This window comes from Syngnathoides biaculeatus, chromosome 6, assembly GCF_019802595.1.
Source record: "Syngnathoides biaculeatus isolate LvHL_M chromosome 6, ASM1980259v1, whole genome shotgun sequence".
NCBI classification, from domain to species: domain Eukaryota; kingdom Metazoa; phylum Chordata; class Actinopteri; order Syngnathiformes; family Syngnathidae; genus Syngnathoides; species Syngnathoides biaculeatus.
The window spans coordinates 27,536,022-27,563,638 of NC_084645.1; the positions used below are offsets into that span (position 1 = coordinate 27,536,022).

At 43.3% G+C, this 27,617-nt stretch overlaps 1 protein-coding gene across 9 annotated transcripts in view; it reads right to left on the reverse strand.

Moving 5' to 3' along the window:
- cntn1a (contactin 1a) overlaps positions 1–27,617 on the reverse strand; it is an 80,500-nt gene that overhangs the window by 38,410 nt on the left and 14,473 nt on the right. The window contains exons 1-2 of one of the 9 annotated variants that reach the window (XM_061822835.1): positions 20,825–20,902; positions 20,398–20,753 (exon numbers count right to left, since the gene is read on the reverse strand). The exons of 6 other annotated variants lie outside the window; for them this stretch is intronic. In XM_061822835.1, the coding sequence (XP_061678819.1) occupies positions 20,398–20,418 (21 nt within the window). In that variant the 5' untranslated portion in view covers positions 20,419–20,753; positions 20,825–20,902. Of the gene's footprint in view, positions 1–16,956; positions 16,996–17,639; positions 17,772–20,397; positions 20,754–20,824; positions 20,903–27,617 lie in introns of those variants that run through there. 2 more of the 9 variants (XM_061822836.1, XM_061822837.1) reach the window with 2 other exon arrangements.

The following is a 27,617-nucleotide window of genomic DNA, read 5'->3' on the forward strand; positions in this document are numbered from 1 at the left end:
GGGTCCAATTTATGCATGTTTTTGGGATGTGGGAGGAAACCGGAGTTCCCGGAGAAAACCCACGCAGGCACAGGGAGAACAAGCAAACTCCACCCAGGTGAGGCCGGGATCCGGGTCCTCAGAACTGTGAGCCCAACGCTTTACCAGCTGATCCACCGTGTCGCTACTGCAGGTACAAATAAACATATTGGTATGGGTACAATATGGATATATGAGTAGGTATGGCTTGGGTTTGAATACCAGTACAAGTACAGTAGTTGGACAATGTTTGTATATACTGAACTGGTTGCCATCGAATCACAGAAAAGTAAGAGTAGATTTAACATTTATCTTATATACTAGCACCGGTACAGCAAAGGTCAGGATAGGTAGAGATAGAGAAAACCGTACTGTATGTATAGGCTGTACACACTACAATGGCAGAACGTTTATGTACTGTATGTGTAGCAAGTCTGCGCTGAGCCGTGAGCCGCCATGTGGTGATGATGACACCGTTGAATTGAACACGAGGCAGACGCTATCGGTTCTTTGTAGTGGGCCTGACGTGTCAGCCAGTGCAGACACGGTTGCGGAGGTGTGATAGCACAAAAAGATTGAGATCGCGGCGCTCCCTGGACAAAGACAAACAAAGTACCTTGAGAGCCGCTGGATATTGAGGCACTCTTACAAAAACATGCTCAGTCTGAGACACAGAAAATGGTGGAGCAACACGTGCAGACAGACAGTAATACTCAAAGGCACATTTTCTTTATATTACGCTGAAAAAATATATTACTGCAGCTGAATGAGTGGTTGTGACCTTCTCCTTTGTGTACACTCGTATCGACCGTTTAAATCAATCCGGGTGGGAACAGACGCTAAACATTGTGTATTCCTCTGTCTACATGGTGAGCACACATCTCGAATAAAGACAAAAAAAGTGTTTGGCGTGAAACTCATGTGACCGCTCATCCTGTCCAAAGTGTTCATTTGCTTGGATACAGAGGAGCTGGCGTCTCCTAGCAACAGCAGCCCCCCACCCCCCAAAAAAAAGCAATTTTATGCGGTGCGGTGGAAAGGAAATTATGCAAACAGTCATTTACCACCTGATGACCTGCCGCTGCCCATCGATTCACCGCGTCCTTCATTTTTGGAGTCATTTAAAGCCGTTTCGTTTATTTCCGCTCTCCTTCGTTCGGTTCACGCTCGCCTTCGCAAGTCGCCATGAATCATATATGACGGCAATAGATGCACTTAAGAGATTAGGGGAGATGACGGGCAGACCTCGTTTTAACGTCGGGGGCGCGCGGCGCGGCGGCCAATCCCGTTTATCAAAATTAGGAGCTGCCGGCGAATGGATACAGTGGAAGGAGGGAAGCAGCATGCTTTTATAATCAGTATGAATTTAATAAGTCGGGGGAGGGGGGGGGGACTCTATCTCGGGGCTCGCCCTCCCGTCGTCACGCTAACTCAACAGGCCGAAATGTGACAGCCACGTCAAATGCAGCCATTTTTAACACTCCCATAAATCAGTTATTTACCAATTGTAGTGATTTAGCCCCCCCCCACACACACACACACACACACCCCACCTCCCTCCAGTCGCCTGAAGCTTTATTCTGCTCGCGTCATTTCAATCAATTCCTATTTTAGTCCTTGTAGAATCCCCAACCTGATTGCGCCGGGATTACAAATCATACCGCGTCAAGAAGCCGCTCCCGGGGGGCAAATTCTTGGATTCTGAAGCATCCCTCCGCTGACCACTTCCTGTCATTTGCGCTGTTTATCATGACCCCAAAACCCCCTTATGTCGCCTGGCGAAGAGGACCCCCATCCTCCTCCGATTATAATGGGGTGGAGTTCGAATCGTCCCTTATCAGATAAACAGATCCAGCTTTCGGATTGAGGGGTGAGGAAGCATTTGGAGGGTTCTGGCTCGAAAAACAAGACATTGCGACGACCCCCACCCCTCCCTCCACCGAGTTTCACACATAATCAACAGTCGCAATCATCAACATCAGATTTGGGATAATCCGCGCTAGAAGAAGCAGCCAAGATAGGGTTAAGGCTTGATTGGTCCTGATCAGTCGGAGCTGCTTCGAGGCGCGGCGTCCAAACTGCGGGACGTACGGCGGAAACGGCTCAATCAATAACCTCATCTACAAGTTCCTCGTCCCATCTTCGCCCTCCCGACACCTGATAGGAATGCTAAAGAGATTTAATGGTGGTCATCAGATTCGTGCTGTACTGGATCTTTTTTTTTTTAAACCACAAAAGTAGCGATGTGAGAAATTCTCACTTGTGAATTATTGATGCGCGAAAAGTATCGATTCCCAAAGAGTCTTCTTCGGTCTGTCAGGAGAATACGAGTGGAACGTCATATCAGATTTAGTATCAGCTGACTGAGCGACAACAACACTCGACAGAACGTGCTGCAATACAATTGGCTCGGGAGTTGCCTTTGATTATTTCAGCCTAAGAATTTCTCATCCGTGATTGTTTTGAGCAGGATTACGTAAAATTTAGTAAACTGATTGTGTGTGTGGGGGGGGGTTGTATAGCCCCGAGGAATAAGTCAACATTATGATCTGGAGAATTTCCAGCAAAAACACCCCAGTGCCTCTCCAGCTGTTATACGATGAAATATTCACGATGTAATCTAACCCCAAATATTGATAATAAAGATACATGCTGACTTTAAAGGTGTTCATGACACAAACAAATGCAGCTTCCAATGTGGATGCCGACGCCTCAAAGTCAAAAAGAATAAAAGGTCACATGGTGCAGTGTATTTGCAGGAAGTAAATCTGGCACCTTGTGCCAGTGTCGTCATCGCGAATTTGAGGAAATTTCAAGGATTTTGTGCAAGCAAAGCTAACATTTTCTCGTCATCATCTCTAAAATCTTCTTTTCGCCAACTTGTTTATCCGCCTTTTTTTGTCGGATGTCTCTTCTGTCGAACAGTTTCAACGTTTGTCGCCTTTTGCGTCCAGACTAGACTCGGATCGCATACGTATCTGGTTTATATCCACATTCGAAAAAGACTTGAAATTAAAAATCTGAACTCTACGGTTATCATTGACCTGAAAAAAATAAAATATTATACGTCACATTGGGCAACAAAAAAAGAATGGAATGGACTGTTTTTGACTGACGTGACACACCTTCCGGTTTAGAACGCGATCGCCATTTTGGTGGGGTGAATTCGAGTAAACAAACCGTAACTAAGCAGGAATCATTTCAGAAAGGCATATGAATGGGGGTGCACTGCTATGTTATCGGTTGCTCAAACGAACGTGGGCGTTGTCAAGCGTCTTTCTTTTGACTGCCAGCTGTGATCAAGAATCGGTGCGAGGAAACGGAGCAGTTAGCAACCAAACGGCGACAACTGTGGCTGTTTCGTATCAACAGAGCCAATCTGGCAGCCAAGTCATTCCCTTACGTCCAAATTTGCTCGCAACATTTTGTTCTTGGTAAGTATTGGTTACCTTTAAGAATTTCACACCTACTTAGCAATAACTAAGTTGTGTGAAGGAGAAGTATTCTTTAGGGCCAAGGGCCTACATATTACTCGTGTGTAAATGCAATGCACGTCTCCAAAATCTGTATTTTCTGTTTTATTACAATAAGTTTGCAAAAACGAGTTACCGCACCACGAGCTGTTTCGCGAGTTGACTTAAAAATGTAGCCGTGCAAGAGGAAAAAAAAGTGCGGGCTCCACTTGGGACTCGTCCCGGTCGAACCTCTCTCGGTAACAAAAACGAAAATAATCTACACCTCTTTCGTTGGTATAATCAACATAATTTAACACAACGCTGACTGTAATCACGCAGTAAATTTTTAAATTGCATTGTGCGGTACACTAACCTGAGCAGTGTGGAGACACAGGTTGCTTACAAAGGATAGCACCGCATGACGAAACCAGCCATTGATGAATTGGTTGTAGACCTCCAGACCTTTGCAATTCTTTGGTCGGTCCACGGTATAAGCGCTTGTCGAGAAGAGGAGATAGTCGACGATGTCTGGATCGGTTACCGACGCCCACAGTTTGAAATTCTCGCTCCATTTGTGTTCCTCCAAGGCATATGAGTCGATATTGTCGATCGAAGCACACTTCAAGTCGTAACTGTTTCTCGAAAGAACATTTGATGAGCACCGATAACTTTCCAAAGTCTTTTAAGCCATCATGCGTCACTTTTAACAGTCGTACGGACATTTGTGTAACTCCGGTCTGTATGCAAAAGTGACAGAGTGAACCCATTCAACATGGCTGCGTGCCCCGGATGTAGTCACATGGTCGAAAGCAGTTTATTGACCTGCATTGGGAACACAGCCTGATTGTCATCACCGTTTACATTTACTACGCCATGTACTCATTTACTGACAAAATAAAGATGATAGCAACAATGTGTCAGTGGACGCTTTTCGGTTTACCTGTTTATCGCAAATGAACCTGATCGGGGAGTTTATTTCAAAACGAGCGCTAGTGTTATCTATAACTTCCTGAGCACGCAAAAATGCTGATGTCGAACACTTGCACTGATAAAAGTGTGGGTGTCGACGCGTCCACATCTCACACGTGTGAGGCAACATTCCCTCTCATTCTCGTGGCATTTAATCCTTTGCAACGTGACTCATCCGGTTGTCTTCGAAGACATTTCGCCTGACATCGCTCAAGCCGGGGATCCCGCCGGATGAGCGGAGAAACATCTTCAGAGACAACCAGAGTATTCCAGTTGTGATTGATTCAGTGCTCCGTGCAGCCGATTTGCTGAAACTTTGAAACTCGTCAAGATTGAGAGACGAAAGAAAAAAAGCAATGCAAAGAGACAGCCTGGATGAAAACCTGCTCGAGAGCGCTCTTGACCTCAGACCGCGACGACGGTGCATCTTTCAGCAGGACGATGACCCAAAGCCCGCAGCTAATGCATCAAACGAGTGCTTTCAGAACAGCTCCTTTCGATGTCCTTGAGTGGCCCGGTCGGAGCCCAGACTTGAATCTGATTGAATATCTCTGGAGAGATCTGAAAAATGGCAAATTATGCTCCCCGTTCAAGCTGCTGGCGCTCGAGAGGTGCTTCAAAGACGAATGGGCAAACCTGTCCAAAGGCAGCTGTGCCAAGCTACCGAGCGAGCTAGCATGCTATTCAAAAAGACTCGAGGCTGTAATTACTGCTTGAGGTGCAGCAACAAAGAATTGAGCAAATATTATGAATACTTATGAGCATGATTTAGATTTTCCATTTTTTGATACTTTACCAAACATTTTCCAGAAATGTATTTTTTTAATGTTGTCACTATGGACTGTCGTGTGTAGAATTGTCGGGAAGAAAAAGAACGTGAAGTGAGGCTACAACATGACAAAATATGGAAAACACGAGGCACTGTGAATACAGTTTGGATGCACTGGACAGTCACCAGTCGTTGTACAGTGCTACCTTGACGACTACAGAGCTCGTGCACATGTCACCGAAGTCACGGGATCGGCCATACTGCCGGTCTAACAAAGCATTGTTCAATGCTAAGTCGGGTGGAGACCACACGAAAATATGTCTTATAGCACAACTCCCAGAGTTTTGTCCGATACCGTTAAATATTTAGAAGGTGATCATAAATGAAGGCACGTGGAAACATGAGAGACACTTGGCAGAGAGGACCCAATGCCGAAGTCGATGTCTTCGCCGATAAGAAATTGGACTGTTAACCTGCTTCTGCTCGTCTTGGACAACTGGATCTACAAAAGGATCTGGTGAGTAAATCGTCGAAGCGTAGAAAAGTCTGGAGGCATACAAACACTTCGTTGCTGGATCTGTTCTCAATCAAGAAGAAATCCCGCACAGTGATGGAGCCACTCAGATTTTTTCAATACAAATACCAATATTTAAATAAATGACCCCTGGTTTTACACAAATTCGCATTCATTAAATATGATTGGGGGAAAAACGAAAAAGACAGCGAGTCAGGTCCTCCGAACACGAAGCGTGTTGCGGCCACACGTGAAACGTCGGTAAACTTCTCTGTGACAGACGTTTGTTTTTAAATATGCATTGTTCTCAAATGAGTCCAATGAGTATTTAAAAAAAGAAAATAAACCACTGGGATAGGCTTCAGACCCCGTACACGGACGCGTGTTGCAGCCACACATTAAATTACATAAACCTCTGTTTGACCGGCAGTTTATTTTCTTTTTTTAAATATGCATTGATTGTTATTTTGAGAACAATGCATATTAAAAAAAAATAAAAATCGTGTCGGGGAGAGTTTTACCAAAGATTAACATATGGCTTCAACATGCTTCCGTGTACGTTGGAGATGACTCCCTGTCTTTTTTTTTTTTTTTTTTTTAAACGCATTGTTCTCAAATGAGCCAATTTGGCATTATAAATACTTCTTGGGAATTTGAGATTGAGAAGAATAATTCCTACTTGAAGCGAAGTGATCGCTACACAGTCGTGTGTATTCGGTTTGGGCACCATCCATCACGTTTAACTGCCGAAATCCATCGATCTTTTCAGATTGTATTCCATAGAATGACCTCTTTGAATATCTGTCTCGTCTGTTGTAACAACCAACAGCACAACAGGTCTCGGGCATTGTGAATATTGTGCTCCGGTTCGATCTCCCCCACACTGTCGACCAGTTCTTTTTGACCGGGAATATGGCGCCGTGAAAATGGTGGCGTCACATGCACAAGCGCTACATGACTGCGAGTACTCTTTTATCGGCGTCAATGTCTTTTGTTCTACACGAGATGTCACTCCAAAGCCACCAAAGACTCCGATGCCTTCAAAATCCGGTTCAGCCGTCGCGTGGCGTCACATGCGACAGACTGTTAAACAGGCAAAGGTCGCGGTGGGAGTCGTGCACTCTATTACATAGAGTACTCGGCTTAATTGCTTCATGCCACATCTGCTCGATGAAGATATGGGATGAAATGTTCCTGGGGAGACATATTTAATAAGCCCCCCCACATGTCTCCACCACTCGCTCATGGTGCTGTAATATCTAAAAGACAGAGTGGGATGAGTTCATACATTCCAATTATCTTGAATCGATATCGAACCATCCGAGTTCAGGTTGACCCCCAAGAGTTCCAAAATACGGCCCTGGGGCCATTTGCGGCCCGTTGCCTGACTTTTAGCAGGCCGTGGCATGCAATCTTATTTCTAAAAATATTTTAAATAAAAGGGTGTAAATGTGTGGGGAGAAATTTAAGGGTGCCTAAAAAGTGTGGGGGGTGTTCCAAGTGATCTAACTTTTTTTTTGGGTTTAGCAAAATTTTGGGTAGCCAAGATGATGTGAGAGAACTTCACAATAAGCAACAGTGTGGCAGTGAGTGAACAATTCTTCCTCTTGTCTCAACGAAGGCATTCTCCGATGACTTATAGGGATTGGGCTGTCGACGAGCAAGACAAAAAAAGAGCCCCATCAAAACAAGCGACGTGTTTATTTGCATTACGGCGGAGATGATGTGAGCACACTTGAGCGCAAATTCCGGGCAACAAGGTCACAAAGTGTCCTGCGCTTACCTTGCAACGTAGCAATTGGATCGAGGGGCGGGGGGGGCGAGTTGGGCTACTTAGCAGGCCCCGTCCCCCTTCGCCCCCACCCCAACATGCATACCCTGCCAAGTGCCCTAAATACTGAGCTCCATTGTCTGTCCCGATGAGATGCCGCTGGATGGAGGCTCGCTCTCTGAGGTGCGTGCACACACAGGGCATGCGAGGGAAGGAGGGAGGTGGCGGTACAGGGGTGGGAGGGGGCAAATAAAAGAAAGGCTAATTCCCCGAGCAGGACAGAGGGAGTCATGCAAATGGGATGGGATTGAAGACGCCTCGCCTCCCACAGTCAGGGGGTCTTCTCTCTTCCTTGTCTGTGGCCAGGCTCCTGTTTAATCTTTTAAGCCTTCTTGTCCCACCAAAACACACACACAAGCACTCAGGTTGTCATAAGACGCCCCCCCCCCCCCCACACACACACACCCCACCCAGCACATGCAGAAGCTCACCCGTGTTCCAGACATATGATCAGCATTTTCTTCACATCTACATCCCTGAATGTATTGTGTGCATACGTTTGATTTGATTTGTATTTATTTAAGTCAGAGTGCTTTTCAGTCATATAATTACTCATACCTGAAATGCATTTACGGGTAATTCATGCAATTCCGAGAGGCGGACATAAGCATTAATACGTTTTGTAATATTTTATGGCTGTCCTCAGCAATTGACATTATTAAAAAAAAAAAAAAACATTTTGTCTCTATACTGTCTAGAAATGAGTCAATGTTGGTGAAGTCTACACACCCCAATTCAAATGTCCATTTTTTTGGTGATTGAAAATAAAAAGAGAACAAGAATATTGTATTTTTCGCACTATACCGCAATATAAGGCACACCTTCAATGAATGGCCTATTTCAAAAATTTTTCCCCCACATATAAGGCGCACCACATTATAAGGCGCATAGAATTGGCGCTATAGTAGAGGCTGGAGTTACGTTATGCATCCATTAGATGCAGCTGCACTAAAGGGTCAATATTGATCCATGTATAAGGCGCGCTGGATTATAAGGCGCACCGTCGGCTTTTGTTAAAATTAAAGGTTTTTAGGTGCGCCTTATAGTGTGGAAAATACGGTAATCATTTCAACACATTTTTCACAGTTAATGTGACTTGTAGCCTGCACAACTCATTGGGAAAAAAATTATGTGGTTGTGTTCAAATGTAATCACATTCAAAATGATGCTAAACTGAAGTCAACACACATTTGCCACCATTTGAAATGGCTGTGAACAAACCTCAACAACAACAACTGCAAACAAAGTTCAGATCTTCTGGCAGAAATGTCCTCACAAACATGCAGGAAAATGTCTGATTATGGGGTTCAAATCCTGGCCCGTTCTGTGTGGTGTTGGCATGTTTTCTTCGCAGTGCCTGTGTGGGTTTTCTCCGGGCATTCCGGTTTCATCCAACATCCCAAAAACATGCATTAATTGGACACTCTAAATTGCCCCTAGGTGTGATTGTGAGTGCGAATGCTTGTTTGCTTCTATGTGCCCTGCGATTGGTTGGCAACCACTTTAGGGTGTAACCCTCCCCCTGCCCGATGAGAGCTGGAATAAGCTCAAGCAAATTCGCAACCCTTGTGAGGATAAGCAGCTCAGACAATGGATGGATGGATGAATAATAGTCCAACCTCGTTGTTTATTTAAGTAGACTCCATCTACATGACAAAAAAATATTACATTTAAGCAAATTTATTTTTCCAATATTATGACTGTACTTCTCAAAGGATTATAAATTCATTCTTTATTTTTGCTCCAAAAAGAGAGGTAAAATAACCCATGCAAAAAGCGATGACACGGCTGTGAAATCACACCAATAATGCCAATGACGTATTAAGTCGTCAATTTGCCATACATCCCTTCACATATTTTAGGATGAACTCCAAGCTAGTAAATCGTATAAAGTAATCCTAACGTTTCCTTTGGTTTATGACTGAGAAGCAGCTGCACACTAGTTGACGATGCATATTTCTGTTCCTACCGCGGACATCTCACAAATGAGCATCCAGATCCGACGAACCCAAAGATGTAAGAGACGCGCGGTCAGCTTGGAGTCTCGCTTTGCTCCAGTGCTTTCTCCCTGATTAAGAGGCTGACCTCTGACTCAGCACAAGCTCGCAGCGGCATTGTTGCTAAGAGGGGGTAAACGCGACCGCGGCAGGTGAAACGCTGCTTATGCTCTCAGCTCAAGTGCACTACATAAGAGTGCACAGTTCAGGAAGCATCTGGGCTTCTGCTTTGCTCGCGTGGCCTTAAGAAGGGTCATAAGAATGAAACAAAAGTGAGTTTGGACAGGGAGTAGGCAGCCTCACGTGCAAAGAAGCAAAACTCCAGCGTCGCCATATCATCTTTTTATTGCTCCATACTAAAGAAATCGCCAAAGCAGCGATCATATGCTTATTTTAGGCACAAAGGATACTGCAATGCAAATGCGCGATCACGCAGGAAACATCCACATCTTCCACAGGTGTGACACCCCTGCTAGCATGTCAAAATTAAAAGGTAGGTAGAGCTACGTTGAGCAGGGATGAGAATGACCAATTTGGAAAAACACTGAAAATGTCTGCCTTCGGGGGGGGATTCAAAGGGGGTTTGCACCCCCCTTTGGGCATTAATTTTTTTTTTATAAAACACACTGTTCAATGATGAAGTCTGGTCACTTCTAACAGTGTAAACACAGGGCAATCATAATATTTTGAAAACTTAAAATGTGATTCCAAACAACCAAAAAAATTTACGTTAATTTAAGAAATTACTTCAGAAATAATTACACAAGTACAAGAGAAATCATGAAATATAATTAACAGTTGTCAATTATATAATATTTGAGAAATTTACATCCAACTTACCTTTGTGTGGATATTTTTTTGCTCCGATCGGAACACAGAGTGCACAGCACTTTGCTTGGAACCTCCACTTTTTGTATGTGTTCGGTTAGACATGTTGATACAGTTTTCGTTCCTATCTGCACAGTTACACATTTTTCAAACCATGCCCATCTGAAACCATTTTTTACCCCGTGGTTTTTAGCAATTTCCCTGGCACGATCTTCATCTTTTCGCTCCGAGACTTTCGCCATAATGGCAAACGTGCAGACCGCTCGATAACATATGCGTAAGTATGTCTATAAGTTATAACTATGCCGTAGTAAACACAACGTTTCTCTATGAAATGGTAACATCAAAGTGAAAATACCGACGAAATACCGCTAAAATGCAGCCAGAAATCAGAATGTTGTCGTTATTATAAACACAAAATTTAATCCAAACAGATAGCAATGTCGTTTTCAGCGATCACGGCTGTGACTAATTTCACGACGAACGTTGCCGATAGATGCTTGCAGCCGCGCTTGATCACAGCCTCGCCCCGCGTCAAGCCGTACTTTATCCCCAAATTTTCTCAACGGATTTACACGTTTCATAAAAATGACCATTTCAGCTGAAGAAAACTCAGAATTCCGCAAATCGGTGGAAAATTCTCATCCCTGCTTGAGTTCTGATGGCTACACGGGATACACGTGAGCTAATTACTAGCTAACGTTAGCTTCTGAGTTGGGAAGTCGAAGTTCCTCAACCTTCAAATCATGTCCGTCTCTTCAAGTCTAAGATTACATTTACACAATATACTGAGTCTTCAAACTTAATACTGAGGGAAATGGTTTGACTGTCCATAACTGGTATTTTTATTTTAACAATTACTTTATAGCTGTCCATGTTCTGAACCTCTCATTCATTATGTTTTAAATTGCAAAACTATGCACATCTCCTTCAATGCTACTTTGCGATGACAACAACTTTTCCCGTTTGTATGATACTAAAGAAACTAAAAACTACGATTGTATTTTGACCTCAATGCGAATAACTAGAATTTAGTTAACATTCCTGCGGCTGCGTCTTACACAAAAGTTCTCATTAAGTATGAATATTTCACTTTTCCATCAGAAATGTTTCTTCCCCCTTACTCCATCATTAAACTCGTTTTATTTTGCAACCAGTGGCTGTGAAATTGAAAAATCTTCCGCCCTCCAATCGCGTAAATGGGCATCAAGAAAACATTGAAATATTTCCTATTCTCTTTATTGAATTGATTTTTCAAGCCTGGTGATTAAACAGACGAGAGCGAGTCGCGTGTGTCAAGTCTGAAATCTGCCTTGCCCCGCTTTCACACCCGCGACCATCACACTTGATTTGCTGTCGCGTGCCTGCCAAAAATGAACAGAGCGCACGCATGAAAGGAGACCAGATACATATTCATATGCGCACTGACTGAAAGGACTCGAAACTTCGAGGACTGGCGTCTTTTATCCGCAGCTGCTGGATTCGTTTTTCAAAACCCATGCGGGGATAAAGGTCCACTGTAGCTATTTGAAGTAGTAACGCTATATTAGAGCTTTAGTCTGTTTTTCATCCAAACAGATATATATGGATCCTAAAGTCGAAGAAAATATTGACTTCCTGTAGCAAACTTTAGCACAATATTTCCACGACGTGTATAACGTTGCTGTGGAGTGTGTTGCTTTAAATAGGCGCCTTTAACGTCTTTCTTTTCATGATTTACGACTAAGTAAAGACGGGAACATGTTGACCTGCGCTCCTGAACTGTGTCCCACTTTAATGTGCGCTGATGCTTAAGAACAGGTCAGTGAATCTCGATGATCCACCTGCTCAATATGAATAATCTATCTTGGTTTTTTACATGACACTCACAGTAGGCCACAAGTGTCAAACTCAAGGCTTAGGGCCCAGATCCGGCCCGCCACGTGATTTCATGTGGCCCGCGACAAAAATGAGTAGCAGGCTACTTTCGCAATTTGATGCATTATCCAAAACACAGAACACATGAATCAAGTGGCATGCGAAGACGCCAAAATCGCACGCAAGTGTCAACATGGAAGTGAACATCAATAAATAAATAATACAAATGGCAAGCGTTACATTAGGCTGACTTTTTCTCCCATTGATTTAAAACAAGGCTAACTTTGACACATCAAATATTTGGCATATTTAATGGACAAACCTCTAATTAGCATGTTTAGACCACGTTTAATTCACTATCATGGAGTTTAGAGTTGCAGCAAGTAATAAAAATTGGTACATAACCGATAAACATCTGCTTTGTAGCCACAATTGGAAAAGACATAATTCTGATCTGAAGATATTTGATTCCATCCATCCATTTTTACAATCCCTTATCCTCACCGGGGTCACGGGAGAGCTGGAGCCAATCCCAGCTGTCACCTGGCAGGAGGCGGGGTACACCCTGAACTGGTTGCTAGCCAATCGCAGGGCACATCGAGACAAACAGCCACACTCACAATCACGCCTTGGGGCAATTTAAGTGTCCAGTTAATGTTGTGTGTTTTTTGGGATGTGGGAGGAAACCGGAGTGCCTGGAGAAAACCCACACAGACACGGGGAAAACATGCAAACTCCACACAGGCAGGTCCGGGATTGGACCCGGGTCCCAAGAACTGTGAGGGCCAACGCTGCCATATCCGAATTCATGTTTTGTTTTTTTCGTTTGTTTTTTGTCTTTACACAGCCAATGAGGGCGAAAACATCTCAAATGTGTCCTTGAAAGTGTAAACCCAACTTAAAAGATTTTCAGTCAGGGCCCACCCAAGCTGGTCGGAAAAGAAATTGCTTCCTTCGAGCTTTTAACTGCGACCAGGCTGAGAAGAAGATTGAAATCCGAGCATGTAACCAAGAGACAAAGACATCAATTTAACCTCGTGCTGCCCACAAAGCTTCAGACTGCAGTGATTAGAAGAAGTTTTAACTGGCTTGGAGCAACGGCAGACAGTTTCCACTTGTTATTGATCATCAGTTGCCATAGAAGATCTAACAAAGTCTTTCACACAAAACACATCTGGACAAGAACGAGACAGAATCTCGCATTCAGATAATAAAATGGCGTCACACAAACTACATGTCAGGTCTTAAACTTCACCTGGAATTCAATCTGCTAATTCCCTTTTGTACGGCTGCCATCCAGCCTCTGATGTCAATACTAGTACTAATACTGTTCTAACATTAATATACATTATGTAGACAAAATACCATTCACACCTATGGTTGACTGCAAGTCTTTAATGAACCTAAAAATGAGAAAAACAAAACAAAAACGGAAGCACGGACACAACATGCACACTACTCACAAGACGGCCTGCGCCAAGATTTCAACCCGCAACCTCTCAAATCGAACCACTAGTCCACTGTGCTGTGCTCTTATTTTATCATCTACACACACACACAACTAACAGATGGTGTTTAATAGTTTAAATACAAATCATATGTATTTTGTATAATTTTGTCAAAGATAGCAGCAAAGCACATAAAAACGGATACGCGCAAGTACACAATCATGAAGCAACAGTACATACTGTAACTGTATTAAGTAGTCAAAGCCCCACAGACACGAAAAGCATGATTTTTAGTATGTTATTAATGGAAAAAAAAAAGGCAGCCGGAATGGCCCCCTTCATTTTTTCCACGACACAACATGATTTTGACGTATATGGCTTTTTGTAACTCCCGCCATGAAAATCCTCTCGAGGGATTTGTTATGGAGAAGAAGCGGGAAGTGACGTCAGCAGGAGCGCACTCAGGTGGTCTCGTGTGTTTATACAGTCCTAGTTTTACCTGCTGGAAGGTAGCGCTTTGTTTCTTCGTGTTAGCCAAAATGTCGGCTCGTTGTATTGCTGGATATTGTTCGAACACCCGGGAGGACGGATTTACTCTTCATATGTTTCCAAAAGACCCGGTTTGTCGTGAAAAATGGTTCCAAATGACAGGTAGGTGTGTATAGAGCTACTAAAAAAAAAAAACAATAGTTCGGGGGAGGGGGGCGTAATTCTCTCAGAACGTAACAAAAGATGCGCCTACGTAAGTCAGGGGTGCTAAATGTGTCGATGTGGCTTCGGCCGGGGTGGCTCATCGCGCGCTGCCGTGGTGGCTCATACATACTGTCGGGGAGTCTGTTGTTAGTTAGAAGTTATCCGCATATCATCTAAATATGGCTCGAAACCAGAGGGTAATATCGCTCCACTCTTCACTTCACTCGATTGTGAGAGGTTCCCTTCTTCGAAAAGAGCTCCCGTGTCCCATAGCAGGTGCCACTACGTGTTTTCAACGGCGAATGTCCCGGTGTAACATCTGCTGATGACGTTGCACGCAATATGGCTACCACTTGGACATCGAATGAGACTTCCGCAACTTTGCGCATGGATGACACGTTCTCCGCTCATATTTCTTTTTTCGTACAGACATTGAAGTGGATAATGTTAAATGTATTTTTCATTACAATATCTATTTTAGAATGTATACAGGGATGTCAGTGGGGCTTTAACTTCTTCAGCACAAAAACTACCTTCTCCTGAGGCTCATCAGTAATATTAGCAAGTACTGGTACTGGACGAAATAACACACTTTTGCAAATGGATGTGTGACATTCATGCATTGGCAACGAAAAATGAGCAGCAACACTTTACACAAACGTACGTTAGGTTATTAAACTCACCTTTTGGCATTTAAACAGGACAAATGCTAGATATTACATGTACAGGCAAATGGCAACGGCAAACTAAAACTATTCGTCTTACTATTAGCAGCGCCATCCAATTTTGCATCCATGGATCATCCATCCATCCATTTTCTTTGCCGCTTATCCTCACAAGCGTCACGTGGAGTGCCGCAGCCTATCCCAGCTGTCAACGGGGAGCAGGCGGGGTAGACCCTGAACTGGTTGCCAGCCAATCGCAGGGCACATCGAGACAAACACACCTAGGGGCAATTTAGGGTGTCCAATTAATGTTGCATGTTTTTTGGGATGTGGGAGGAAACCGGAGTGCCCGGAGGAAACCCACGCTGGCACGGGGAGAAGATACAAATTCCACACAGAGAAGACTGGGATTGAACCCGGGTCCTCAGAACTGTGAGGCCAACGCTTTTACCAGCTGAACCACCGTACCGCCAGATCATATTTTACAATAATAACACTGGACTTATCACATTTAGACATACAGGTGTTCAAAAAGGTCCACAGTCAAGTATACTAAAAACGTCATGACTTTCTAAGTAATTGCATAAGGGCTGATTTGAAAGATAATTGCTCGGGGGAAAAGATAGAGTACTAAATCAAGAACATCTACGCCAAAATCACGATTGAAGGTATTTCAACGCTTGTTAGTCAACCCTACACTTTGCTCGTTTAGTTAATTTGCCATGACCTACTAATCTAAAAAAATCTTCGCCCTCAAATGATTCCCTCCGCGTAAAGAAAAAGGAAGCCTCGCTCCTTATTAGTCAAACATACAATGTCGGTAATGTTGATATGAAAAATACTCACACCGTGTCACAACATGCATGAATGGACAATGCACATAATTCACGTAGGGGCGGAGCTTAAGATCGACGATGACTACAAAGAGCAAAAAGGCCAAAGGCTTGATATGAATTAAAAACGTTGCGCACGGTAGCGGGCGAAGAAAGAGAAGAAGTTCAACAATTAACATTTCATGCCTGCCTTGGTTGCTCAAACAGCCGCAAGGGAAGAAAAACACCATTAGTCAAGATTCTGAAAGATGTTTAACGTACAAATGTCATCAACTATGAAAAAAAAAAAAAAGATATTGATTGTTGTATCCCAGCTGACTTGATATGAAAGCTTCCGTAGAAGCCGGAGTACCCGCAGAAAACCCACTAATAGATAGAACTATATGCATTAAGAGACAAGCAAATCTCTAGACAATTATTTGCATATAGATCGAATACAGGCTGATTTGATCTGCAGACAATTAGCTCAAAATAGCACATAATTGTGTATTAAATCTAAATTCAATAAAACAAGCTTTTTTTTCCCCACTGTGCTGTCAATCTCCACTTAAAGTTATAGTCAGTGCGTGAATAAAAATACGACAAAATGAGTGATAAAACCCTTATTTTTAAAAACCTTTTCAAATATTACCCTAAATTGAACAGGCACATGTACACACATTTTTTTGATAAAAGTTTTGCAAGCACTCTTGCAATGAATATTAAAAAAAAGTAAATACAGTCACACACTTTAATTTAGGGCTGTAATGATTGAATTGTTTTCGAACAGTCTATGCTATTAATGAGTACTCGAGACATTACTAATTATTAATGTCCACTTTGAGATTTATGAAAACTGAATTACTGTCCTTAATCTGCAACAGTTAGTATTGCGTGTATGGTATAACTCATGTATAGAACTTTAGACTACAAAATCAGCCTTTGCTAAAAGATTAGCATTCGTGCATAGCATTAGCGCGCTAGTGATTACCATTTTAGGTTAAAGAAATGAAATAAAACTAACTACTATTCAGCTCACTCATACGGCATGTCATAAGAATGTAAATTACATGTCAAATAGTTTCTTAAAAATCACTTACGGACGCTCGTCTGTCGTTTTTGGCTAACACAATCTGTGGGCCAACACCGCGTCCGTCTGCAATAAATGTTCGTAAGATTACGGCAGCGCAACATGGTTCTGGGGGGGGGGGGGATTCTCGTGTCGAGCTATTTCTGAAGTCGACTCGGCCGAGTGAATTAATTTTTATTCGCGGCCCAACTTAGAGAAACAGACGAGAAATTTGTCACACCCTCTCCCCCACACAAACACACGCAAAAATATTTTTCTGCGTGAGCGCAAAACGCTCCAGGACAAACGTGCAACTGCTGTCATGGCACCGTGCCCTCACTCAGGGCCTTCCTCCCCAATCTCTCACTCTTCCACCCACCCAGCCAGCCACCCACACACTCATGGCACACTTAACCTTTCGCAGTGTGCCCTACTTGTGACCGAGCCTCGGGAGGTAGACGCTGAAGAGAAAAAAAAAACAGCGGCAATGGAGGATATCGCTAGTTAGGTGACTTCAGCATTGTAAAGGGAGAAACTAAATCCGCTATGCTACTGGCAAAAGCAAGATTTTTTTTCAATGGGTAATACAATAAAATGGTAACTGAGACGAATTTGTACAATACAGTACTTTTTTTCCCCACCTTCATTGTCCCCTCATTCATACAACGATAATGTAATTTTCCATTGAAATGAAAGAAAAGTACATTCACTCACCCGTGACGCAACATCACGGCTTCGGAATGAAGAATTCAACGATGGGATGTTCTCTTTTCCCTCCCGTACAGGTTAGTACAATCTGGGCTTTCACTATCTCAAGTACGTACTGCGCTACGGTTTCTGTTCAAGGCCCCTCCTTCTTCCACAATGTGACAGCTTATGCTTTCCGTCCAAGCGAAAGCATTTCGCAGTTTCGGACGTGTAATTTCCGAAACACCTGTTGAATCATGAAATAATTAAAGGGTTGAATTGTACATTTTGGTAGATGTGAAAACAGCAATGGACCTTTCCGACCTGTCAATCACTCGAACAATAATAGCCAATCAGATAGCCGGATTGTTTTAACGCCTGGCTTGACACGCCCCTGCCGCCACGTTGTCCCACAAGCAATGCTAGTTGTCAGTAGTGTGGGCTTGGAAAAGTTACTGTTACGAAGAAAATGGTCATCAGATGCGCTTGGGGAACGTGCAATTCTGATGAAAGATTTCTTGGCCCGGTTGATTCATTTTCCAAAGCCTAAAACACAGTTGAGGAAATGTCTACGATGGATTAAGGCTCGCGGAAGACCGCGCGTACAACTAAATGTGGACAATATCAACAAAGACGAGGCTGTATGTTCGAAGGTAAGTGAGGCAGAAGTATCTTCTCTGAGTTTGATTGAATTATTATCAGTGCAGGAGAGCAACATTCACTTTGTTAGTGTATCACTGACCTGCTGAATGAAGTGTGTAATTTTTTATCGCAAACAGTCGGGTTAGTGATACGTCTATTCGTCTATTTGTATCACATCAGACTTTTAAGATAGAGCACATTTCCAGATGAAGTTTGTGAGGCGTCTAACTTTTTTGCATCGATCACCAACGTTTCGCTGTAATTCTGACATTGCGTCCTGCCCCGTCCAAAATCCGAATTCCTTGTACATATACTTGCGTGAAATAGTTGACACCTCTCTGTAGAACTCTCTTGGACAAGTCTGACGCATTTGGCAAAAAACATACCGCGATATCAGGAATACGCGTTAGAGAATCGGCTTCAAATCTGTTCTGTTCAGTCGCTATTTTGGAAGCTTGTGGGACATAGCAAGTGTAGCCAAGAGGGGCGGAGCTTAAGATCGCCAGTCGGAAAGGTCCGTTGGCGGGCAAACGCTGCCACACCTCCTACCTGAAGTCAGATGGGAATCATTTGAGAGCCTTAGGAGGACAAGCATTATAGTGTGTGTGTTATTCATGGTGACTCGGGGTTCTAGACCCATCTATAGAATAGCAAACATAATAAAATCTGGAATCATTCACTACTTGATGCACACGCCACTCAAGAGTCATAAATGTTTTTTGTTTTTTTTTGCTGGTGGTCCAGTGCAAATACACAAATTTCAGTCATTTGGAAAGAAAGAGGGCAGAACAGAAGCCATTTTAACTGTGACTGGCTGGTAACTGGTCCGGTGCGTATGGGGATAGGTCCCTCGTGACCTTAATGAGGACAAGCGGTGTAGAAAATGGATGGAGGAATCCTGTTGGAAAACCCTTGCAGCACTGAGTGTGGGTACTGTACAACAACAGCCAGTGAAGTATTCATCTTTGGTGTACAACGCACGTAATGTCACCCAAGTGGATATTGCGTCTAGAGCTACAGGTTCCTATAAAACCCGTGACATTTTTCGTCTGCTTTCACCGTGACCTTCAAATGTTCACAACGAAACATCCTCTCACCCTGTCCCTCTTGTCTTTGTCGGTTCTGTACTTCATCTTTCCTGCTCTCATCCATAATGGATGCTCTGAAGATATCCTCTTCCTGCGAGTGGACCTTGTGCCGGTGAGCCAATCCGACTGTATTGATTCCTACGCTTGAGTCATTAAGGCAAAGATAATAAGATTTTGGAGTCGTCATAAATGTTTTGCATGGCTCGCTCTCTCTGGTAGTTGGTCCCAATGCTCCACCTGCATCCCTTTCAACACAATAATCATAATTTATCTTCTCTATGGACAACTCGGAGTTTATCATGCTCTTATGGGTGTGCAGCAAGTACAGGTTTGAATATACTGTACTGTCTGTGCAACTTATCCCAGGTGTGCCTTTGAGGATGTTTAGGCAACAAGCGGACAACAGTTAGTCCCAACAACAACTGGAGTGCATTATTGAGAAAACTCTCAATCTCTCTCCAGTGCGTAGTTTCTGACATCCCCGAGGCTGAAATTCTGTATAACAACAAGAGAGCCGTCGGGTTGATACGACGTAGGCTATGCCTAACCTTCTTCTACCCGCGGTGTGATTCTACGACATTTGTTTCGGTTTTGAGGAAAGTCCTCGGGGAAAAAAAAAAATTCTTCAGAAAAGCTATTGCTTAATTATATTCTACTACATTAGCACAAAATAATGTATCTAATTAGCCTTTTAAAAACATGAGGCAAGGGGCCACCCGGTGCTCATTGCTAGGTATCGTGTCTGCTACGTCATTTTTGGTACACCAGCAAGCGTGAAGCGTCACCAGTCGACCCGCCGGTTCACCCAAAATATATACACAAAGATGTTAGAGGAGCTGACAGGATGAATAAGCATTGTGTCATCTCCACTAGTATTGATCTGGGTGAAAATGACTCAAGTCACTCTCTGCAACTTTAAAGTTCACGATCATTTCTAATTAAATCGGGAATTTAGTGGGTTAGTCGAGGTTTTTTTTAACGACAGGAAGTTAGCAAAGGTAAAGCCTTTTCTTAAACAGCAGCATTTTGAAAGAGTAATCCACGCCTTATCACACCTTGCCTGGATTACCATCCATCAATTTTCTTCCGCTTCTCCGGTCGGGTCGCGGGGGAAGTAGCTTCAGCAGGGATACCCAGACTTCCCTTTCCCAGGCCACTTCTTCCAGCTCTTCCGGAGGGATCCCGAGGCGTTCCCTGGCCAGCCGAGAAACGTAGTCTCCACAGCGTGTCTTGGATCGTCCCCGAGGTCTCTCTCTGGTGGGACATGTCCGGAACACCTCACCAGGGAAGCATCCGGATCAGATGCCCCAGCCACCTCATCTGGCTCCTCTCAAGAAGCAGTGGCACGACACTGAGCCCCTCCCTGATGACCGAGCTTCTTACCCTATCTCTACGGGAGAGCCCGGACACCCTGCGGAGGAAACAAATTTCGGCCACTTGTAACCGGGATCTTGTTGCCTGAATTACCGAAATGCACTATACTTTGGAGCCAGCCAGCCCTGCGTCAAATGTCCCCAGTTGGTTCGAAATGTTGTCGCTTGTCTCTGAAATGGAACACCTAACGTAACACATAACTCCTTCTATTGCGTGCCTGAACATTTTACAATTCCGCTATTTGTTTCGAAACCTCCAAATAGTCCGGCTCCGACTTATCTTTTGGAACTGCTACATCGCTACACTCCAACCAGCTGCTTCTGGAGGTACTGAAGTCTCAGCAAAGCTCAAAGAGGAAACCACCTTTTCTCCTGGAGCTCGCAAACTCAGGAATCCACATTATAAAAGACACCTTTCATTGTCCATATTTAGAACATACCTTAAAACCTTGGCTTTCAACACAATATGAGACTCTTCCCGTGTTTTAGGTTTTCATTGTCTTTAAGTTCTGTACTGTTTCATTGTTTTTAAAACATGTTAAATTGTAACATGTTTTAGGTTGGATTATGATTATTTTTTTATGTAGAAGACTTTGTTTTGGGTTTTTAGCATGTGCTCAAGCCTTCTCCTTTGACCCAGGTCTTCATGAAGTAAATAGGTCACCATTAGCATTCAAGCGGCTGGCTGACCACTCTGCTCTTTTTTAGGGCTAGACTGAACAATCGCTTGTGTCCTGCAGCATCAGAGCACAACAATGTTAGCGATTTGTTGTTGGTAAAAAACAAAACTGAAAAAAGATCTTACAACGTGTTGGGGTCCCTCAGCGGAAGGGTCAATGGCTCCTCATTGCATCTCAGACGCCATGCAGGGTGACTTTAAATAGAGCAATGTTCACGCCCGGTGAGCAAAAAAAAACGTACAATGTATAGCTAGTGGGAGAGATGCAAAGGGACAAGAGGAAATATGTCAAAAAAACAAGCTGCACATTTCCGGCTACTTGAATAAAGGTTTATTTTGGACATTGTTAAAATGTGAAACATATTTTGCACTTTTCTCAAAATTGAGTTGCTGGTCATTCTTCGAAATACACTGCCGGCTATAGACTATAAATTATTCTGCAAATTGCTGTTTGTGGTGCATGTAGTAATGTCAGTCATTCACATTTGAAAAATTTGCAGATAAAGTTGCGGGTGTGATTAGGGATGGACTCTCAAGACCTTAAAATAACTTACTGGATGAATACAACATAACTGTAAATTAAAGATAAAATAAACAAATACATAACTAAAATAGAAAACTAAAATTTCAAACTCAGAAATAATCATTTCCAATTTCAACTGATATTAGTCGAACATGATATAAAACAGTATTTAAAACTTTTCATCTATAAAAATTCTTGATCTGACATACTTTATTTGAAGAAAAGGTAAATGCACTGGCGTGTCAAAGAATAAACACGACAATGTTTTGAAAATGCTGAAAGTTTAGTTCAACGTAATCGGCATGGCAACAAGCTAACGATACATTGGAACAAACATTCCTGCCGGCAATCGTGATGTATTGTTCTAATCTTGTGTAATTTACGGCGGTATCAATATTGTCAATCCATTAATGAAAGCTAGCAGTAGATGATCTATATCTTCCTAGAGCATGTAGAGGGGAAAAGTGTTCAACTTCAAGATAACGCGCTAGCATGGGGGAAAATGACCGTTCGCATTTAGATATATGGACAGACCAGTCTAACGTTAGAATTTATATCAAGTCAAAGTAAATCACAATCTTATATTTATTATAGTTAGATACTGAAACACTACCTGTGTTATATCCCGGAAATGTTTTCAGCGTAACTGAATTTCCTTTGAGATGGCTCATTATGCTGACTTTCGACGTAAATGCACTCGCAGTACGTGAAGCAGCTCTGAACATGCGCATTTGGCCTAACTTCCGTACGTGCTCAGTACGGTTAAGTTGCATTTCCTGTTACCGGGTGAATACTGATTGTTTAGGAACAGGCTTGTTTTGTTGACAACGTTTATGAAATAAACACGGAAATTAATGTGAAGACTACACAAAATGAGCGACGTCTTTCAATATCTATTTTTTCTATCCGTAACAAATTTTACACGCGTGATTTTTCGTGCTCGACTGTGCAGATTTGCGAGCACAAATGTGAGTGACAATAATGTAGTAAATACATTTGTCAGGCTACATCACCAGTCAAGGTTTAAAACATCACTATGATAACTTCAAGCAGAAAAGCCTTCCTTTCACATCATCCCTGAAGAACTATTTCTTCAAGCTCCGGATTGAGCCAAGGTTCTATAATAAAGCGAGTCATTACTCAGTCCATTGTTCAACAGCTGAGCTGCAGTACCATTAGACGGGTGTTCTCGTGAAAATTTTGAAGGACTTCTACAAAGACCCCCTACCCTGTGTAGAGATGTCTCGATGTTGACTTAAGACTTATCTCTCCACTGTCACACCTGCATCAAGGTGCGAATCAGCGAATCTACACTTTTACCGTCACTCGTCATCTGAAATCACTGCATTCTACAACTCCCAAGTCAGCAGTCTACAGTTGCGAAGATAAGCAATTGCCTTCGCCCTCTGGCAATATGAGCCCCAAGACGTGGCTATTATATTTTTCTCTGATGTGGAATTAAAAGTGGTGACGCCTAATCAGCCCACAGGGCCAGGGCACAGTGACCAGCCAGGTCACTTGCGCAAATACTGATCGTTACGATGCACAGCTAACGCAACTGCCACTTCAAACAATAGAAGTTTGATGCCAGTTTTGACAAAATGCTACATTTGTAAAGGATAAGTTTGTCTGGAAGGTGTCAAATCTCAACAGCCAATGCCAAATAGGTTATTATGATGTTATTACTCGCTCGATTTTGGTGAATTGGATGATCGATATTGAAGACGCATTACTGTACACCCATATTGATATTCGGGCCGAATTGGAGCATTTTTCCTCTCTTTCTGCTCGAAGTCAGCTGAGACCCAATTGTATGATGTCTCAAAAAAAATTATCCAAACCGATTATCCTGTGGTGTGGGGTGTGTTAAGAGTGAGTTTTCATCCCCGATCTACATGGAAAACAGATGGGGTCAAATTCACGTTATACGTGTTAAATATCTAAAATAGCAAATCCTTACGTGTGTGGTCAACAGTGACAGACACCTGTGATCACGACAATAATTAAGAAGAGACTCTTTCTTTGCATTTTTACCGCAGTCCCGACGGCGTGTGGCAACATTCTGCCTCTGCAGGTCAGTCCTAATACTAATTTTCAATTGTCAGCAGGAATATCGTCATGTGTGCCGTTTGCTGTGTTGGTCATCTCTACAACAGTATCAGTGTGGTTAGCGCCCACCTGCGAGGGGTACCCTCACATTTTCAAAATCGGTGTGGGTGTACCCTTCTTTATTGGAATCAAGATGGCAAATACAGAATGTGTTCTTTTAACAAACAATCAGGAAGAGCTTGAGGAAGAGCTGCACACAACTGGTCACCAGTCTGTTCGCTCACTCCTGTGGGGCAGGATTCCATTTCTTAACATGTACCACAGAGACATAATCTAAAGAACTCAAATTTCCACGTTTTTGGCTTTATGTTTACAAACCAAAAAATCCCGCCCCCTCACTTCTCTCACTGCTCATTTTTTTTCTGTTTCGTGTTGTCAAAGACCAATTCAACAGGGACTGTTGCTGTGCATATGTGAGGCTTGAAGATGTTCCATACGAAGCCGGTAAACTCTCCATCCTCAGCAAATGAGACTCTAACGACCGGGGAGCAAGACTGGAAGTCACTGATTGTCCACGGCCAGACAGGAAGCTCTCAACTGCAGGAGACGCCGAGGACTGTGCTGATGGCTGACTGAAGTCACCCAATCAGTGATGAACCTGATGCGCTGGTTATCTCCACGGAGTATATAGAGAGGCGGATACTTGTTTTACAAATCCGAAAATTAGCATTTGAGATATACATCCATATATGGGAACTGATGTACAAGTATAATTAGTTCATAAATAAAAGGTAAATATGCATCAGAGCCATCCATGCATTTTCTTAGCCGCTTATCCTCACAAGAGTGCTGGAGCCTATCCCAGCTGTCAACGGACAGCAGGTGGGGTACACCTTGAACTGGTTGCCAGCCAATTGCAGGGCACATGGAGACAAGCAGTCGCACTCACAATCACACCTAGGGGCAATTTAGAGTGTCCAATTAATGTTGCATAATTTTGGGATGTGGGAAGAAACCGGAGTGCCCGGAGAACACCCACGCAGGCATGGGGGAGAACATGCAAACTCCGCACATGTGAGTCCGGGACCGAACCCGGGACCTCAGAGCTGTGAGGCCAACGCTTCCCACCGCGCCCCTCAGAGGTGAATATGATTCCTGAAATGCAGGACCTGAATTGCCTTTTTTTTTTTTTAAATACATACATTGGATTCTTTGGAAGAGATTAAAAAGTAACAGTCCAGCAGAACTTAATTAACTAGAAATGCAAGGTTGTACACATTGGCAATGCTAAGGTTGAGGAGCGAATAAGTTCTAGAAATGGATTTTTTTCCCATTTGGAATTTCAATAACTTACTCACAAACCAATCCAAGCTGACTGAACGATCCCCGAAGGATACCGTAATAATAATTTCACATTGGGGGCAGGAAAATCAACACGTCATGATAACCAAGTCGCGAGGTTGACGTGATTAACATCAAGCGACGCTGCTGACAGGCTGATGCGTTTCCAAGGTTTTACCGATAGAGATTTGTCACGCAGACATTTCGGCGGCGCAACTTTGGGGCGCTAAGCAGTTTAAAGGCTCAGACACATCCTCTTGAATTGAAAGTGCGCCAGATAAAAGCCTCCTCTGTGGCTCCGCTGACTGCTTTACGCTCTCAGGAGTGACTCACGGCTTTTACGCGATGACATGTGTATTCATGTCAGGTCAGCAGAAACACTAGCCCAAACCTTTTGATTAAAAGATATTAAATAAAACGGAAACTGTGCTCATTACTCACCGGCAATGAAAAATTTGTTCATTAAACCGTGTCGTGAAGAAGCTGAGGCAAAATAAGAGTGCACTACTGCACACGTACCAATCATCGAGTCGTGTTACTTTTGATCTCTGCCCTAAACTTTTGTAGGGCGTTGGGTTGGACCGTTTTTCTTTCTTATTTATTGCTTTGTAAAATAAAGTCGGCTTGTCATATTCCACAAAGGTCTGCGTCTGCTTTGGGCTCTGACCCGTTACAAATCATTAGAGGAACGGTGCAACCGCAGTCACTGTGATTTGACGGGCCTACACGCGTCCGCACGTCATCGCAATCACAAATTGCACAGTTGAGCACGAAAGATCACGCACGTAAAATTTGTTACGAGTAGAAATACACAGATGTTGAAAGAAGTCGCTTATTTTGTGCAGTCTCGACCAATGTTCCTTCTAAGCTGCGCCACTGCGCAATTGCGCACTTGTCACACACTCTCAGCGCACATGAAAACCGATCCAGCGCAGTGAACCACAGCCTGATGTCTTTTTTTTTTTTTTTTTAACACGGAAGCTCACGGTCTCTAACAACGAGCTGCTGCTCAGCCTGCTTCTACTTCCTAGTTTACCTGACACCGCCGCCCCCCCCCTCCGCTCTTAAAGGGGTACACTCATAATTCTAAACAGAACACACACTCGCAACTTTATATCTACGGGCATGACTGACCACACCCATACTGTTTTCTGGCAGCCCGGATACCCTGTGGCACCTGGCTGCCTCTGCCATCTTGTCGGTCATCTCGAGTACATCGCTGACCACACACTATAAAAGCAATAAGAATACACATTTTTTTCCCCCTTTTAAATTAATTCCAAAACATGTTCATAATATTAAAGGCCACTTTAAAGTCAAAATTATTGCTTTGGTACAATCCATGAAAGGTCCAGCTTTGGTGAAGCACTAGCAAGCATTAACCGCCCTTTCACAGTTGTTGTTGTCCTCGGTAACAGGGGAATTAGCTGAAGCATGGTGTCCCCGATCCCCCCCCCACTCTCCCTTCTATCTATTGTGTATTCATATGTGCGTGTTTTTGTGTCTTTGTGAAAACTGCTCTATGTGTTGATGTGCGGCGCTGAGGACTTCATTCTGTCTGGGACCAGTTTGTGTGTTTGTTGCCCTGCACAAGTGGAGCTGTGCGCTGCTGATAACGCAAGTCCATCGAAGAGACAGCATGCGTGTGCGCGAGGGTCCGAGGCGGATTCACCTCTGGATGCCGTTTGCAGCGCTCCCTGCCAGTGGAGGTTCTTCACGAACTAATCCAGCTGGCGACAGCGGCCAGTGCGACACCGACACATTTCGAGGCCAAGTTTTGGTCTCTCTTGACATTATTAATTAATTGTCAGATTTATTTTGCTTTTACAGCACTAAAATGGCAAAAACGTCAAAGCCAGAAAAATCCCAATCTGGATCAGCACACCTTCTTTAGAATATGCCTAAATTAGTCTTGAGGATTTATACATTATTCTCTGAGAACATGCAGAAATTTTGAAAAAATTCCCGATGCTACAATGTTAACGAATGGGGAGAAATGCACACATTAAGGCTGAGCTGCATCCAAATTGAGCGGGTTCTTCGTGGGCCCATCCTCCAAGCCTGGTTAAGTAGGCTTTGTGTAATCCCGCTAACACCTTAGCTGGACTTAAAAATTACCATAATGTTAGATTATTGTCTCTGAAATTAGCATTATTATATCTATGTAACTCTTGCGCTGGACCTCATTCGATTATGCGGGTGTACCCGAAGGAAGTGTCAGGAATGGGGAACATGTTTGCTTGTGTCATTTATTCAATCTCATAGTCACTGATCAGAACGTTTTCAGACTCTGTGAGAGATGATTTTTGT